We start from the raw sequence: 17,070 nt of genomic DNA, 5'->3' as shown, positions 1-17,070 counted from the left end.
CCGCCCACCTGAGGGACGAACACAACACAACAACAACAACAAGACAACTGCCGCTGTGGACGATAGCAACCGGCAGGGGTTCCCCCTATATCCTGACAAGATTAAGATAAAAGAACTAAGAAATAAAGAAGATAATATTAAAAGTAAAAAAACTGGAAACAGAGAGAAAATAAAATAAGCAAAAAACAAAAGAAAATACCTAAAATACAATACCTAAAAGTATATAAAAAGAACCAAATTAAAGCAAAGAGACTAATATACTTGGTCATTTATCTATTATCTTGGTCATATATCTGTAATACTGGCAAAAGAAATATGTGAACCTCTAAGACTAGCAGTTAATCTGAAAGTGAAATTAGAGTGAGGTGATTTCAATCCTTGAGATGATAATCAGGTGTGAGAGGGATCCATGAAAATCTAGGCTTAGGTTAGATACAGCTAGTTAAATACAGGCAGTTGTAGATGTGCAAGAGTCACAACCAATGTTAGCCAGTTTGTGAATATTACATTAAATTAATTGAGGTATTTAGAAGGAAGAACCAGAAAATAAGGAGTTGCGGCAATCTAGAGAATCTAGAGAAGAGCTGAAGAGCTTATTGTATTGCACATTTGTAGAAGTGACATGAATGAGATCTCTGAGGACCTCAGAGAGTACTTGATATAAAAATATAAATATAGCCAAAAATATAAAACCTTTTATTAGCAATACAACTGGTATGTCATCTGGTTTGGTTGATATTGATTTAAATTACAAACTTGATGCTTTTCATCCACTCCCACAATCAGAATTAGAGAAAATAATTTCTTCCTTAAATTGTGCTACCTGCACACTAGACTCGGTTCCCTCGAAGTTATTAAAAGAGGTATTACCAGCGGTAACTGAACCTCTTCTAACTATAGGAATCACATATTTGAAAAATTCCAATCTGGTTTTAGGCCCCATCACAGTACTGAAACAGCATTAGTTAAAGTAACAAATGATCTCCTCCTTGCTTCAGATCAAGGCTATGTATCACTGTTAGTGCTTCTTAATCTTAGTGCAGCTTTCGACACAATTGATCATAGGATCCTGCTAGAAAGGTTAGAACGCTGGGTTGGAGTCTCAGGCACAGCCCTTTCATGGTTTTATTCTTACCTAACAAATCGCTATCAGTTTGTAGAGCTCAATAATATTTCATCTAAACGTACAAAAGTTAAATATGGGGTCCCGCAAGGCTCCATTTTAGGACCACTATTATTTACATTATATATGCTACCATTGGGCACAGTTATAAACAAACATGGTGTCAATTTTCACTGCTATGCAGATGACACTCAACTTTACATATCAGCCAAACCTGATGACAAACTCAGTTTAGGAAAAATTGAGGCCCGTGTAAGAGATATTAAATGCTGGATGTCCCTAAACTTCCTCCAACTTAATGAGGACAAAACAGAAGTTCTCCTCCTGGGCCCTAAGGCCTCAAAACAGAAAATTCCAGATCTAATGCTTAATCTTGCAGACTACCCCATTACACCTGGCACAGTAGCCAAAAACCTAGGCGTCATACTCGACTCTGACCTATCATTTGATAAATACATAGATAATACTACTAGGATAGCTTTTCTACATCTCCGCAACATTGCTAAGTTAAGAAATGCATTATCACAGGATGATGCGGAAAAATTGGTGCACGCCTTTGTTAGCTCCAGATTAGATTACTGTAACTCACTACTGTCAGGATGTTCAAATAGGAATTTAAATAAACTTCAAATAGTTCAAAATGCCGCAGCCAGGGTTCTGACCAGAACTAGAAAATTTCAGCATATCAGTCCAGTCCTATCAGCCCTGCATTGGCTCCCAGTTAAATTCCGTATTGACTTTAAAATTCTTTTATTAACTTATAAAGCATTGCACGGGCTTGCTCCTGAATACCTTCAGGAACTTATTTCCACGTCCACTAAGATCACAGGGTGCTGGTCTTTTATTAGTTCCAAAAATTAACAAGGTAACAGCAGGGGGAAGAGCCTTTTCTTGTAAGGCCCCCCAGCTTTGGAATGATCTTCCTAAATGCGTCCGGGACTTTGACACAGTAACAATCTTTAAGTCTAGGTTGAAAACCCACTTATTTAGTTTAGCGTTTGATAATTAATACCCCCCCTTAGATAAAGGTACAGATCCAGGGGTTCACAGGCGAAGGGTTTTATGGTAGACTGGGGCGCTGGTGCTGTCATCCTGTCACTGCTCGAGGTCACTCAAGTTTGTTGACAGTGCATTGGACGGATGCCATTGTCTCAGGATGCCCCCAAGCCTATGTTACCTTCTGGTTCTGCCTTTCTTTAGCTAGGCTGTAATAGTTTAACTTAATGCCAGAGTTGCTGCCACACTCCAGAAATGTTTATAATTTCACCTGTCCTGTATATGTCCCCATGCAGCGCTAATTTTCCCTGTTTCATTTCTCCACATGGCTGCCCGCCTGCTTGAGGAATAATGAGATGAGGAGACCAGCGATCCATCCTGGGCCAGCCACCTCCTGCCTAACCGGATGCCTACACCATGATGGACATTATTACATCTTTTTCCTTTTCTTTCTCTTCTTTCTGTATAAATTGTTGTTGTTGTCATGGTGACCGGTGTCGGCCAGAGGAGGATGGGTTTCCCCCCATTGATTGATTGATGCTCATTAGATTGAAAATATTACAAAACTATGAATAAAGGAGTTGGGACTCCACCAGTAAAACAGTCAGGCAGATTGTATGCAAATGAAGGACATCCAATACCACTGTTACCCTCCCCAAGAGTGGTCAAGCAACAAAGATCTCCAAAAGAAAGTCTTGTAATAATTTGTGAAGTCACAAAAGAACTAAGGGTAACATTTAAGTAACAATCTAATGTAATGTAAAGATTACGTTTAAGAATACATGACCCAAATCTGGCTAAAATGTCATGATAGCTGTCAATACAGTAGTTGATCTGAGGGGGAACATCTCGATGAGCTCTGTAGTCAGCAACTAAAATTTCCAACAAGGTACAGTTGTATCACCCAATGATTAAAATCCTTATTATTGGTCCTCCCTGACTCGTCATTTTGTGCGCACAAAAATAGTCATAAATTAATTCTTCCCATCTCACCCCTAGATGTCCATGAGTTTCTCAGTATGAACCAGTTGAGAACCATTGCCTCATATGAGCATCACCACATCAGCAGTACTGGGTCAAAAGCTATTTTATTACTAAAGTGTTTGGCCAGAGCACAATTCTGTATGTTGAACTTCATGATTGAATGTGAACTTCAAGTTCTAGCTGACTGAATATTTTTACCTCCATAACCCTCAATGCACATTCCACAAGGGAAATAAATTGCTTTACGGAAACTGAAGGTGTGCATACATATTCTTTGCTCCATGCAAAAGTTCGCCCACACAGCAGACTGACTGTCTCTATTCAAAATATTCAGATCAGTATCAACACTCCATTCTCCTCACAAACACACACTGTTTACACAACACTACCAGCAGAATGTTATGTTCAAAGCAGAAGGGACATGGAAAAGACAGCTCAAAAGTTCACACTCCTGAGATTCCTCACTCTTCTTACCAGTAAAATGTCAGTACAGCACTTAAAAAACCATGCTGCATCACACAAAGCAGCTCAGCTAACAGCTTCCGCATTCAGCAAGCAAGGTGAGTTCCCAACTCCACAACTCCAGTAGGGAACCCTCATGTCCATCTATGAGAGGGCCTAAGAAAATAAGATTTTTAAAGTCCTCAGTTCTAATTTTAGCTTTTCATAATGTGACAATATCTAAACAAAGATAAATCTAAGCAAATAAACCATTCAAACATGCCCATTCAGTTTGCATTTGAATGTGAAGGGTTAAATCAAAGAAGCCTGTTTGCCTCTCCAAATCTTTGCTGTTTCTTCAGCTGCCGTGAAGACTGTTGGTGATAAGCTATACGTTGAGCAGTTGTAGCAAAGAGCTAGCAAAAACCTCCCACAAAGCAAACAAAAAATCCATAAACAAACAAACAAAAAAAACCACTCAGCTTTCCAAATAAACCACTGAGTAATTTTAATAACAGCTTATTTCTTAACAACATTGCTTGCGGTGGTAGGTTTTGTTCCCCATCCATGGATCTGCTGCTATTGTTTGTCTTAATAATAGCTTCATTGCGCACTGTCATGATGTGAAGGCTTAAAGAACATTCTGTTGTTTGTAGGTGGGAGGTGAGGGTGGCTGTCTTGCGTTTTGCACAGTGGCCCAGTTTTCATATTCCACTGAAGCACTCACATCTTGCATGATGATTATTTGTAAGAAGGATTTGCATTTTACTTTAGAAATCTTTTTTGTTGTTGTTTTGGTAAGAACTTGTTTATTCTGTAGATGACACAGTAAGCAAGGCAGATATTTTCCCCCTTTATTCAGACAAGGGAAGAAAATAGTCAGAGGGCCAAGGTTTAAGGGCTATGTGTTGCTACTGCCCAACTCTAAGCTCTCTAGACAGCCTTTACCACACTATCAACCATTACTGCTTCTCCATGTGACTGATAAGTACAGCAGCAAACAGGCTCTTATGACCATTTTTCATCAAATAACTTTAAGCTTTTGTGTTTACCAACATACACAACATACTGCTTGACAGGCAGACACACACATAGGCACACTTTCTCACCATGCTTTGTGTACAACATCATTTCTCAGGATCTTGACAGATATTCTTGTTTCTCCCAAAAACACATCCTGGGCTAAATTACCATTATTCCACAACTCCACCCTGTGAGAGAGAGAGAGAGAGAGAGAGAGAGAGAGAGAGAGAGAATGCATTTCATATGAAATGGAAGTCTAAAAGAAGAATACAGAAAATGTTTGAATTTGAATGATTAACATTCTGATCAAGGGTGAGGAGTATGGTTGCAAATTCTGATCACAGTTTATTTACTTATTGTGAATGTACAGTAATTTCGAAACGTGAATTTTAATAAGTAGCAAAAAATCAAAACATGAATCTTAGCATTCATTGACTATCCAAGTCAATCCAACTTTAGTTTAATGCAGCTTCAAAACGTAAAAGAGGACAAATTCAGGGAACAAGAAACCTTAGGCATGCAGTCACTTGTGTCAACAACTGCCAACTAGAGCATCTACTACACTAAAAGCATAGATGGGAATTCTAATACTGTACATAGTCATTTGAACAAGTATTTTTACAAATCATAATGCAGTTTAAAGCTGGGAACAAATAAAACTGTTATCATTGCAATACTATTAGAGGAAAAACAATGTGTGCTACTGGACCACTAATATTACCTGCTTGCTTTTTTATGATTTGGTGAGAGCCCAAATAAAAACACAACAGTCAGTCATTATTTTCTTTCTGAAACCAATTTGTTAATATAGAATTGGATGAATTGAAGAACTCATTTGATGTTTTGTGGGACTTAAAATTGCGTTTTTAAAGGAGAACTTAAAGCTGATCTTCAAACTACAGGACCTCCTAAATATGTTTAAGTATAAGGTTTTGTTAATAAATAACTTACATTCACAATACATTAATTCAACTTCATTAATCTTCAAATACATACACTTTATTGCCAAAAGTATTCACTCACTTTCCTTGACACACATATGAGCTTAAGTGTCATTGCTAATCCATAGGGTTCAATATGACATTGGTCCACCCATTTGCAGCTAGAACAGTTTCAACTCTTCTGGGAAGGCTGTCCACAAGGTGTAGAAGTGTGTTTTATGGGGATTTTTGACCATTCTTCCAAAGTGCATTTGTGAGGTCACATACTGATATTGGACAAGAAGATCTGACTCTCAGTCTCCACTCTAATTCAACCCAAAGGTGTTCTATTGGGTTGAGGTCAAGACTCTATTCAGGCCAGTCAAGTTCATCAACACCAGACTCTGCCCTCCATGTCTTTATGGACCTTGCTTTGTGCACTGGTAAACAGTCATGTTGGAAGAGTACGGGGCCCCACAAAGTTGGGAGCATGGAATTGTCCAAAATGTCTTTGCATGCGAAAGCCTTCAGAGTTCCTTTCATTGGAACTAAGGAGCCAAGCCCAGCTCTTGAAAAACAACCTCACATCAAAGTCTCCCCTCCACCAAACTTTACACTTGGCACAGTGCAGTTAGACTAGTACCGTTCTCCTGGCAACTGTCAAACCCAGACTCGTTCATCAGATTGCCAGATGGAAAAGCGTGATTTGTCACTCCAGAGAACGTGCCGCCACTGCTCTAGAGTTCAGTGGCTTTACACCAGTGCATCCGGCACTTTGCATTGCAGGTGGTGATGCTGTCGACCATGGAAACCCATTCCATGAAGCTCTCTGCGCACTGTTCTTGAGCTAATCTGAAGGCTACATGAAGTTTGGATGTCTGTAGTGATCGACTCTGCAGAAAGTTGATGACTGCTTCACACTATGCACTTCACCCTATGCCCACTTATTAAAGGTTTGTGTGCTAGTGTACAGCGACAGGTAATGCCAAATATAGTAAAATCCATAATAGTAAAAATACCAAAATTAAAGCAATACTGAAAAGTGGCCATTGGAATGCAGAGTGCGGATTAGTTTACTTCTCACTTTAGACCGGCGGGGACGCTAGCGAACGTTCCAGGAGAAGCGAGTAACTAGTAGGCTACTATGTTTGTGAATGTAGCAAAACGGTGACAGAAGCTACAGCAGCGACTAAAAATAATAGCATGATGGCAACAGTTTAGTAGCTTTCACACGGCAAGCCTTTCGTGACACGCTCCTCCCTGTTGTCTTATCTCACGATAATGTCCGCGCTGAAAAACCATTGACCTCTCTTGTCCATGGACGCAATTTTGATTTCATAGGCGGGGGGGACACAAATGGCTTGAGAACTGGGGTGCTGGTGTGTGCCAATCGTTGACGGGGGGGCACGCGAGAAGCTCGCCTTCGCCATTCCAGAGGCTCAGTCAAAACCATTACGTCTTAATGAACCAATAAATAACATCAATAAATAACATCAGCGGTGAAAATGAGTGTAAAAATACCAGGGTTCATGTGTTTTTATTTTGTCACAAAAGTCTTCTAACATGGGCTAAAGCACAGGGTAGGCTATCAAATTACAAGAGTTTACAACTTCATCTTCATCCTTTTCAGCCCTGGCGCGAATGTTATCCTCACACGTTCCTGGATTCACCAGTTAGAATTAGAGACACTAGAAAAAATTTCTTATTTATTGTTTCTTATTTTATGTCACCGTTAACTACACAGGGTTGAAGCGAACTTAATAGGCCTATCTATCTACCTATTTTTCACAAGAGCTTGTGGCTAGCTCTGACAGTGTTCAACGCAAGTTGAACTGTACGCTCTTCTGCCTTGTCCTCGTCGTAGATAGCACTAGGTCCTAGATAGCACTTCTTGTCCAGCTTAGCAGTAAATGAATAACATGAATGAAGAGCTTTCGTATGATTGAAACGCAATTTGGCCTCTATGATGGTTCTGGGCGGAAATTGCTGGCGACTGTGTCATTGAAATTGCCTATTTCGGAAGTGCTCCATTTGCTTATTAAGTCAATTTGATAATTGCAAGTTTCTTGCTGGAATTTACTGAGCTCCTGAGAGCAACCCATTCTTTGACAAATGTTTGTAAAAACAGTCTGCATGCTTAATTGCTTAATAGGTGCTTTATTTTATACACGAAGCCATGTAAGTGATTGGAACACCTGATTCCAATAATTTGTATGGGTGAGCAAATACTTTTGGCCATACAGTGTATTTGAACTCAAAACACTGAATTAAAATGCATTCACACATGCACATTCAAACACTTCTTCAGGCCAAGGTATTCAAACACTTCTTCAGGCTAAGGTATGAACCCAGAAATATATCACTTTTCGTTTTTTAACTATTAGTAGGAAACACAGCAAACAAAGCACACACACACACACACACACACACACACACACACACAAACTTGAGCACATGCACATACCCACAAATGTGCACGCACACACACACACAAATGCACACAAACAAAAAAAACATGCAAACACGCACGCACACACACACCAATACGCACGCACACAGAAACAAATGCTTGCCCACACAAACATGCACACAAAAAAATATGCACACATAAAAAAAATGTGCACACGCACACCTCTCCAAACATTTAATGGGTTAGTCATGTCTTGTGTCACAAATGGAGAATAGAGAAATGGACAAATTAGAGGCTCTGGACAAAACACACATGCACACAACAATTAAAGACACACATGAATAGAAAGAAACAGAACATCAACCAAATGCCCTAGTCTAGCCTCTCTCACCCCAACCAGAAAACCCACAACCAAATACACACAATGTTTCTCTGTGTCAAGTCACTGCCATGCCCACTCTTACCTGTGTGCTTTGGCAGAGAGCTTTGGGGCAGTTTGGAGAGAGAGAGAGAGGCATTCATCACAGCTCCAACACCACAGTTTGTAATTACCCAGCCCCAAACAGCCCTGACCCTTCTGACCTCTTTCTCACTCAGCACCCCATAGCTCACAGATTGACAGATGTGTAAACAAAACAAAAAAACATTCACAGCATAAACAAATGTAGCCTAGTTTCAGATTTACAGTCTTAGTTGCTATGTGGACTTCTCTACATGACTATATCAATGATATGATTTAACAGAATGACTGCCAGACCATGCAAATGTCTCAGAAACTCAGAATGTCTAAAGAAAATAAGTGACAAAAGCAGAGAGACAAGGGATGGGAATAAGAAAAGATAAAAACAAGAAAAGTGACTCAAACTCACTTGATCTCCATTTTCTCAATGTCCTCCTCTTCAACCTGGAAGTGTGTCTTTTTTCCATGGTTGCTTGACCTGGATACCTGTACACCATAAGTTTCATTCAGCCTATTAGCAGTGTTTGTAAAGCATTTAGGCCTATGAAAACTGGGATTTCCCTCCATTGTTTGGCTTTTTATTTTTATTTGTTGCAGTATGTTACCGATTAATTAAAATGTAAGATGTAATGTAATGTATTATCTGGTAATCATTCACTTAAAATATGAAAGAAATGCAACAAAGAGAAAAAGCTTGAAGAAAAAGTATTTTTCTTAAAAACTAGAAAATCTATAGGAATCTTAAAGGACTTGTTGCTTATATACTAACATGCTAAAAAAAACTTCCACACAAATTTCTTCCTAGAGATGCAGCAGGAGCATGCCACAGAAGTAAGATTTGATGTTCAATAATGATTACAGACTTTGCACCTTCACACTTTTGGAATAGTCCAGTCTTCTTACATACAGGCAAAACATAATTGTGGGTGACACTAAAATGAATAGGCCCTGTGGGATTTATGTGATGGATGAGAGAAGTGCAAAAAAGGAGCAAGTGTTCATGACAGTCTCAGGGGAAATGGAGGATTTAATGAATGAAGTGCACAAACTCAAAACCTGTGACATATTCCAAATGAAGAATACAATAACCAGCAGTCAACTGGTACAAAGACGAGACATAAATAGACAACTGACCCTCTGGTGGTGAACTCCACAATCAAGGCAACATTAATTACTGCAGTTCCCGGCAGGGAACCTTTGTACCGTGAAGACATTGGACAGTATTTTTCTTAACATTTGGCAGGAATTTAGTAGTTTTTTTTTTCAGGGATGAAGTTCCTGCTTTGTTCAGGGTAATTAAATAAAGTGTATCCTGCTTTGTTCAGGGTAAAGTGTATCCAGCTTTGTTCAGAGTAATTAAGTAAAGTGTATCCAGCTTTGTTCAGGGTAATTAAGGCCAATAGTTCTTTGGGGCAACAGAGAAATATGTCTCTCCATAAATGACAGCCATTTACCTCAAAGAAAAATATTTCTTCAAACTGAGGGTCACTGGTTTTCTTCTTCACTTTAGTCTTCCTCTGATCAGACCTAAGTGAGCAAAAACAGAAAAAGAACAGTAGACTTAAAATAAGCTACAGGCTTCCCTGTGTGTTACAAGGCTAATTTTGTTGATCTTTATAGAGTTCACACCTTACTGAGGCTTTGTTTACCATTTCCTTTACATAAGTTTACAAACCTTTCCATACAATTTTACATAAAAACTTCATTCTCACTTTCCATAAACATATCTGTTTTTTGTAACAAGCATAAACAAAGAGGTGGAGCACAGGAGGGACAGTGAGAACATTCACTGTCTGGCTACAGTTTCAGTGATTCTGGAAGATTCAGGAACAGCCTCAACAGACGGGCTGGTTTGAGTATTTCAGAAACTGCTGATCTACTGGTATTTTCACACACAACCATCCCTAGGGTTTACAGGTAATGGTCAGAAAAAGAGAAAATATCCAGTGAGCAGCTTGTTGATGCCAGAGGTCAGAGGAGAATAGCCAGACTGGTTAAAGCTGATAGAACGGCAACAGTAACTCGTTACATCTGAGGCATGCAGAAGAGCACGCAACACGTCAAACCTCGAGGCGGATGGACTACAGCAGCAGAAGACCACACCATGTGCCACTCCTGTCAGCTAATAACAGGAAACTGAGGCTACAATTTGCACAGGCTCACCAAAATTGGACAATAGAACATTGCACAAATGTTGCCTGGTCTGATGAGTCTCGATTTTTGCTGTGACATTTGGATGGTAGGGTCAAAATTTGCCATCAACAACATGAAAGCATGGATCCATCCTGCCTTGTATCAATGATTCAACCTGGTGGTGGTGCAATGGTGAGGGGGATATTTTGCTGGCACACGTTGGGCCCATTATTATCAATTGAGCATTGTGTCAACGCCACAGCCTACCCAAGTATTGTTGCTGACCATGTCTATCCCTTTATGACCACAGTGTACCCATCTTCTGATGGCTACTTCCAACAGAATAACGCGGCTTGTCATAAAGCGCGAATCATCTCATTTTCGCAGGTTTCTTGAACACAACAATGAGTTCACTGTACTCAAATCTCCACAATCACCAGATCGAATAGAGCACCTTTTGGATGTGGTGGAATAGGAGATTTGCATCATGGATGTGCAGCTGACAAATCCGCAGTAACCCGGTACTAGCAAAGTGTACCTAATAAAGTGGCTGGTGAGTGTATGTGTTTGAGAATAAAAGAGAAAATGTGTACATTTCAGTATTTGTGTACTTACCTAGCAGGACCTATGAGTGTAACAGTGGCAAAAGGGTCGCAATTCTGCCCACTTATTAAAGGCAAGCCATGGCACTCAATTATTCTACACAGAACACAGACACACAGACACAGACACACACACACACACACACACACACACGGTTATTTAGCAAAACAGCATGTTTAATTAAGAGCAACATTATGGAAAACAGGATCTTACACTTTCTAAAAAGCACTGTAAAAAAGCTAAAATGTATGAAAATGATAACTTCTGTGATCAACAGATAATGACAACACAAAATGGGCCAGGAAATCAGGGAAAAAGAAAATGAGAGCAATTTAATCAGTGATGCTGAAACAGGACATTAGTGGCATTTCCTGCCATGATGGCTTCACTTCCTCTTTCATCAGTCTACTTAGTGAATGAAATAAATACAGATACGCACACACAACTGAGACAAAGACTGAAAAATTTGTGAATGTATGTACATTACCAGAAAAGTTTAGAATATTCACCCTTTACCTGGCTAAGTGATACTATAAATTAAATGTGCACAGAAACTACACACATCAGTCACTCACCTGACTTGCAGCCGCGGTGACACAGGGCCATTGTCTGTGATCAGTTCATTAAGCTTCATCTCCAGATGGACCTTCCCCTGAGAGCACAAATGCTCCTAAATGCCCTGCTCAATCAGTTAGAATTACTGTCTAAAGTATTTGTGATATGTGCATCACAACACATTTATTCTGCCATATTAAAGATCTTTAACGGAATAGTTGTGTTACATGCGTGACAGTGTTTGCACTTTTGGGTGTCTACCTAATGTTTAGTACAGGTGAATACAACGCAAAGACAACCCACACTCAAAAGGGAAATCTGTGACATATGTGCACTAGAGCATAGATAGAGCAAAGTGAAGGCCTATCTTTGCCATTGATTATCTATGGCCCCCTGGATGATATTTAATTACTATTAGAACCGGCCCGCAGGCCACAGCTGCCCACGCACGCACAAACACTACATTCCCCACAATGCAACGGTAGCCCGCGAAGTCACTGCAGCGCACATAAGCAGTGAGGATCCGCTCGGCGAAAATGACTTAATCGCAGTGGCTCCGCCTGTGCGCGAGGGCGTCGCGCACTGTCGATTCGCGAGGTCGTGCACCTCTCGAATTTTGTAACTTTGCGCGCACCAGCACGTTAAACTTAAATAAGTTAAATATTTATACATCTATTCGAAATGATTCGAAATAATTCGCTTTTTATTCACATTATTTAATGGTTGTTTATTTTCAAAACGCCCAATCTTAACGTCTTCACGTTCTCTCATGTTTCATCCTGGAATTACAAGAGGCTCGTATTTGTTAACTGTTCAGTCAGATAGATATTGTGAAACGAAGTAGTTACAATTTCAAGCATTTTCAAGTACTTTAGCCTAAATTCCAGCACTTTTCAAACCTTTATTACTTTATTCATTTAATGTACAGAACATGTTTTCTTTGAAGGAAGTTTGTTATCTGTTTGCTTGTTGAAAAATGTTTTCACTTGAAATTACTGACAGATCCCTAAGAAAATATTGCTTTATTCATTTAAGCATTAAATAATATACACTGTGTTAGGTCTTGGTTCAATAGGCTATGTGCAATAATTTCAATATGTTTTAATAAACATTGAACCAGTCCGGCCCTCGGCTTGTAGCAAATTTGTTTTTTTGGCCCTCGGTGCATTTGACTTTGACATCCCTGCTCTAGTGGATATGGATCTCAGTCAGTAGGGTGTGTGCAAGTTAAATCTAAGCTAGCAGGTTTACAGTCATTGCACTGCACATTTTTGCCACAGTGGCATGCCTTGCCATTTCCACATGTTCTGGGAGGTTGTTCTGGCATTTTGTGTAGTTATTATGTAGTGTTCAATTGCCCGTCTTGCTTTAAGCCTCTCTCTCTCTCTCTCTCACTCACACACACACACACACACACACACACACACACACACACACACACACACACACACACACACACACACACACACACACACACGAAAACACTCACATGTATATTGGGTAGTGATGTGACAATAGTGATGTGAAAATGTATTTCAGTTGAGCACACATCTAATACCATACTGCACTGGGAAAGCCTGAATGCAGCATTTCAAAGAACATGTGTCCTTGGGTGCACTCTCTTTATGAAACTATAACTTCTCAGTAGTTCATTCTGCTGAAAGGTAAAATGTGTGTACAAAACAGATCAAGGTATACACCATACACAAAAACAGGATGTGGAACAGGGCTCACATCTGCTCCACCATCACTGTGCTACCAAAAAGGAGTGACAAATCAAATAGCATTCTGTTTGGACAACAGAATGACACTGTATAATTAAGTCTTATTCATGTCAGTTATGTGATCTCATTGGCCAACACAACACATGACCAGTCACTAACCACACAGGGGAAGTAAGCCTGTATTGTTCATAGACACAATGTGCACAAACACGCAAACATGTATGTGCAGCCCCGTTTCATGGGCAGAACATCTGTGAGTAAATGTTGTCATTATTAGCCTATAGCATCACTGCAATTCTGGACAATAGAACAAAAGCCACATGTCATCCTAATTCAAAATCAGGGCTCCAGACTGCGACCTAAAATAATATAAATTTGCGAGTAATTATTTTTATTTGCGAGTAATTATAATTATTTCACTCGCCAGTGGCGACAGGTGATACAACTGCATTATACAGAAAGTCCTCGGTTACGTTAGTCCCGAGTTACGATGTTTCATGGTTACGACACATCTCCCATTTACTGTATAAAGCCTAGTTTTGACTTAATGGTTTTGCGTCGCAAACGTCGTAACGCGAACTTCGTGTTTGGTGTGCACGGCGGAAGAATACACGGTTACGCGGTTGATAATTACTGTGTTAGGATAGTTGTGCGTTCACACCGAAAGCGATAAAATCGCTCTCCGTCGCCGAGTCGCCAGCATCGCGTCGCGTGGGGTCCAACATCGCCGGCATGCAGCACGCGACAGATATGCAAATCACGTTTTTAAAGCAGGACGCAGTATTTATTTATTTTAATCTATTGATGACAGGACACATGATTATAAAGGAGTGCGTGTATAAAACATAGTGTATAAAACACATATAGTATATAAACCTAAAATGTTTATGTAATTTTTTTTACTTTTTACCCCAGACCCGAAGATCAAACAGGAATAAAAAAATCATAACCAATAATAGGGTATATGCTAATTTATTGCAGATGTTTTTTTAACAAATGAACAGTATTCCCTCCAAAAATAAACATTTTGTACTGTAAATAAACAGTGACACCTTGTAAAGTGCCGGACATCCGGAGACAGCCACTATCAATCTCTCCTCCATTTTGCAATCGGAACAAATAATCAGTAGGAACCAAAGTCAGAGGTGCGGTTTCGGAGGAGGGTGCAAATATACTTTCTGATTGGTAGTCGCCGCCGCGCGTCACTGCTCATTTGCATAAAGTTGAGCCGAGCTCAACTTGTTCGCGTCGCTCGATTCGCTCAATTCGCGTCGCGTCGCTCACGGTCGCGTCGCTGGGTGTCGCTCACTCTCATTGAAAATGAATGACTTCCGGTCGCCGTGTCGCTCTCGTCGCTTTCAGTGTGAACGCAGTGCTTACAGTATGTTATTTACGTATAGTATGTACATATGTTTCGACTTACACCGAAAATCAGTTTACGACAAGATGTAGGAACGGATCAACGTCCTAAGTCGAGGACCCCCTGTATATATATATATTTTTATGGGTGAGGATTTTTTTTTATCGGAAAAAAATACACTGGTACAAAATACAGTTTGTATTTTAAAAGTTAAATGGGCTACTTTAGCTCCCTCTCAGACATCTCTGCCTATCAAAAAATGCATGCATGCTCGTGTGAATTCAAACAGTATGACTCGCAAAGCAGTGTGGCTGAGTAGACCCTAAGAGTCCACACTTATTTATAACTGTACATAGTTTTAAGTTAATTTTAATGGGAACAAAGTTTCACTCATGAAACTGCAGTAAAGTAGGTTTCACGTTCGCATATTCAGAATTCTTTCTTCAATAACTTTAAGACAGTATTAGCAAAGTTTACTAATTGGTATTAGTAAAAAAAAAAAACACATCTACAATTTAAAATATGTCTATTACTGACGTAATCAAAGTTGTAGATGTTTGTTTTGCTTGCCTGAAATGAGAACTTGCATATTTTGGCACTTTGGCATACTTACACAAGTCTTAGTTATTGAAGAAAGAATCCAGAATATGTTGGACAAATAACAGTTAACTAAATAACAGATAATCTGATGTGAGTGCTGCAATGCTTATTAGTTTGTAAATTATTATGGAGCCTAGAAAAGTTATTAGCACCCAATTTTTTTCCTTTTAGGAGCCACTGGCTCCTTCCTTGGGTAATTTTTTTGTCTGGCTCCCTGAAAATATTAAGCGTTAATTTCATTACCACACAATCAGTAACAATGCACTAAAAGTCAGGAAAGCCAAAAAGCAAAACCCATCTTGAAATGTGCAACCTTGTGATGACTGACTGGAAAATGTTCTTTTCTGCTTTAATAAACCCGACTGAGGTCACCAAAAGCCCCAATTAGCTGATACATTAGCAGATTTAGAGCAGTAGATAAAGCAGTGTTGGCCTGGGGACTCAGAGATGTACACATGATAGTTTAATTTCAAATTACACTCCTAAAAGAGTGTCACTTCAATGCTAACTATCCCTCACTCCTGGAATAAATTTTAAAAACAAACAAGTGAAGCTGAACCTTGCATTAATGAAACACAATGACTAAGAATGTGTACCATTTGATGTTAGCTTAAAGAATAAGATCTAATAAGAGACACTTTCATGCTGTTCAAAACGATAAAAAAATTCACATAACACCACGTGACCCAGTCTAGTGCAAGGAAGACCGATGTGATAATAGCTCGCTTGCCTGAACAAGCCCCAACCAAATCCATTTTAATATGATGAGAGACGACTATATGCTCAACTCACCTGCACCTCAGAATTAGGATCCACAGGCTGCAGCATAAACCAGTGCTCCTTCCCACTATACTTACACAAGTCTTCCTTCCTAATGGCTACCTTTCCTACACAGACACACAGTATGTATTATTAACACATTCATAGTGCATTGAGTCAATTGTGTCTTATAATGTCTGATGTATGAAAACACGTGAGAGAGACAGAAGGTAACTGACCTACTGGCAGATCCCTTTGGAATACACTCTTGGCATACACATAGAAAGACAAATACTGGAATGGCCGAGGAATCTCAAAGTAGAAGTCTTCTGCATAGAACGGACTAAAATGCAACAGAGAAAAAAAAACAACAAAAAAACAAGTACATGATGTGTAAGTGCAGATTCAAATGTAGGTATAGCAAGAGGAGGCACACAGCATCCACTTTACAGAACTACAGCTTTATATATCAAAAGTCATTAGAACGCAAAGACCATAGCAGGGTTCCCACACCTTGGTTAACATCCAATTCAAGGACCTTTCAATGACTTTCCAGGACCAACTTCCTCAAATTCAAGGACTGCACCTGGCAGCATTTAACTACTGTTACCCCTGAATATGTTATCAAAAAACGAGGTTAATACAATGAAAATTCAAAAGACTGAATGTCATTTCAAGCCATGCATCCTGACTCAACATGACTGGTAATTTAGCAGTGCACCTGTGAGAAGGTGACATTTACGTAAAGCGGCTACACATACGTTAACTACATACAGGAAACACTAGCTTTCTGTGCTGAACAAACAAACGAATTTCTCTACAGGAGAATGACCAAACTTTTGCAAAGTAAAAGTCAGCATAGGCCCTGTAGAATCAATGTAATTTTAAATTAACTTGTGCTGGCAAAATAATGACACGTTGACAGTAGACAAATAATAATAATAACAATAATACACATATGCATATACACATACAGTAC

General features: G+C 39.5%; 1 protein-coding gene across 3 annotated transcripts in view; it reads right to left on the bottom strand.

Annotated features, from left to right (window-relative positions):
• rasa2 (RAS p21 protein activator 2) overlaps positions 1–17,070 on the bottom strand; it is a 103,445-nt gene that overhangs the window by 44,626 nt on the left and 41,749 nt on the right. For 2 of the 3 annotated variants that reach the window (XR_013124730.1, XM_076988751.1), the window contains exons 3-9: positions 16,331–16,434; positions 16,125–16,219; positions 11,669–11,745; positions 11,106–11,189; positions 9,812–9,884; positions 8,767–8,843; positions 4,654–4,755 (exon numbers count right to left, since the gene is read on the bottom strand). Coding sequence is in view for 2 of the 3 variants with exons in the window: in XM_076988751.1 (XP_076844866.1) it covers positions 4,654–4,755; positions 8,767–8,843; positions 9,812–9,884; positions 11,106–11,189; positions 11,669–11,745; positions 16,125–16,219; positions 16,331–16,434 (612 nt within the window). In the remaining variant the exon portion in view is untranslated. The remainder of the gene's footprint in view (positions 1–4,653; positions 4,756–8,766; positions 8,844–9,811; positions 9,885–11,105; positions 11,190–11,668; positions 11,746–16,124; positions 16,220–16,330; positions 16,435–17,070) is intronic. The other variant, XM_076988759.1, reaches the window with a different exon arrangement.

This window comes from Brachyhypopomus gauderio, chromosome 2, assembly GCF_052324685.1.
Source record: "Brachyhypopomus gauderio isolate BG-103 chromosome 2, BGAUD_0.2, whole genome shotgun sequence".
NCBI classification, from domain to species: domain Eukaryota; kingdom Metazoa; phylum Chordata; class Actinopteri; order Gymnotiformes; family Hypopomidae; genus Brachyhypopomus; species Brachyhypopomus gauderio.
The sequence above is the reverse complement of the archived record's forward strand: the minus strand, read 5'-3'. Positions and strand labels throughout refer to the sequence as shown.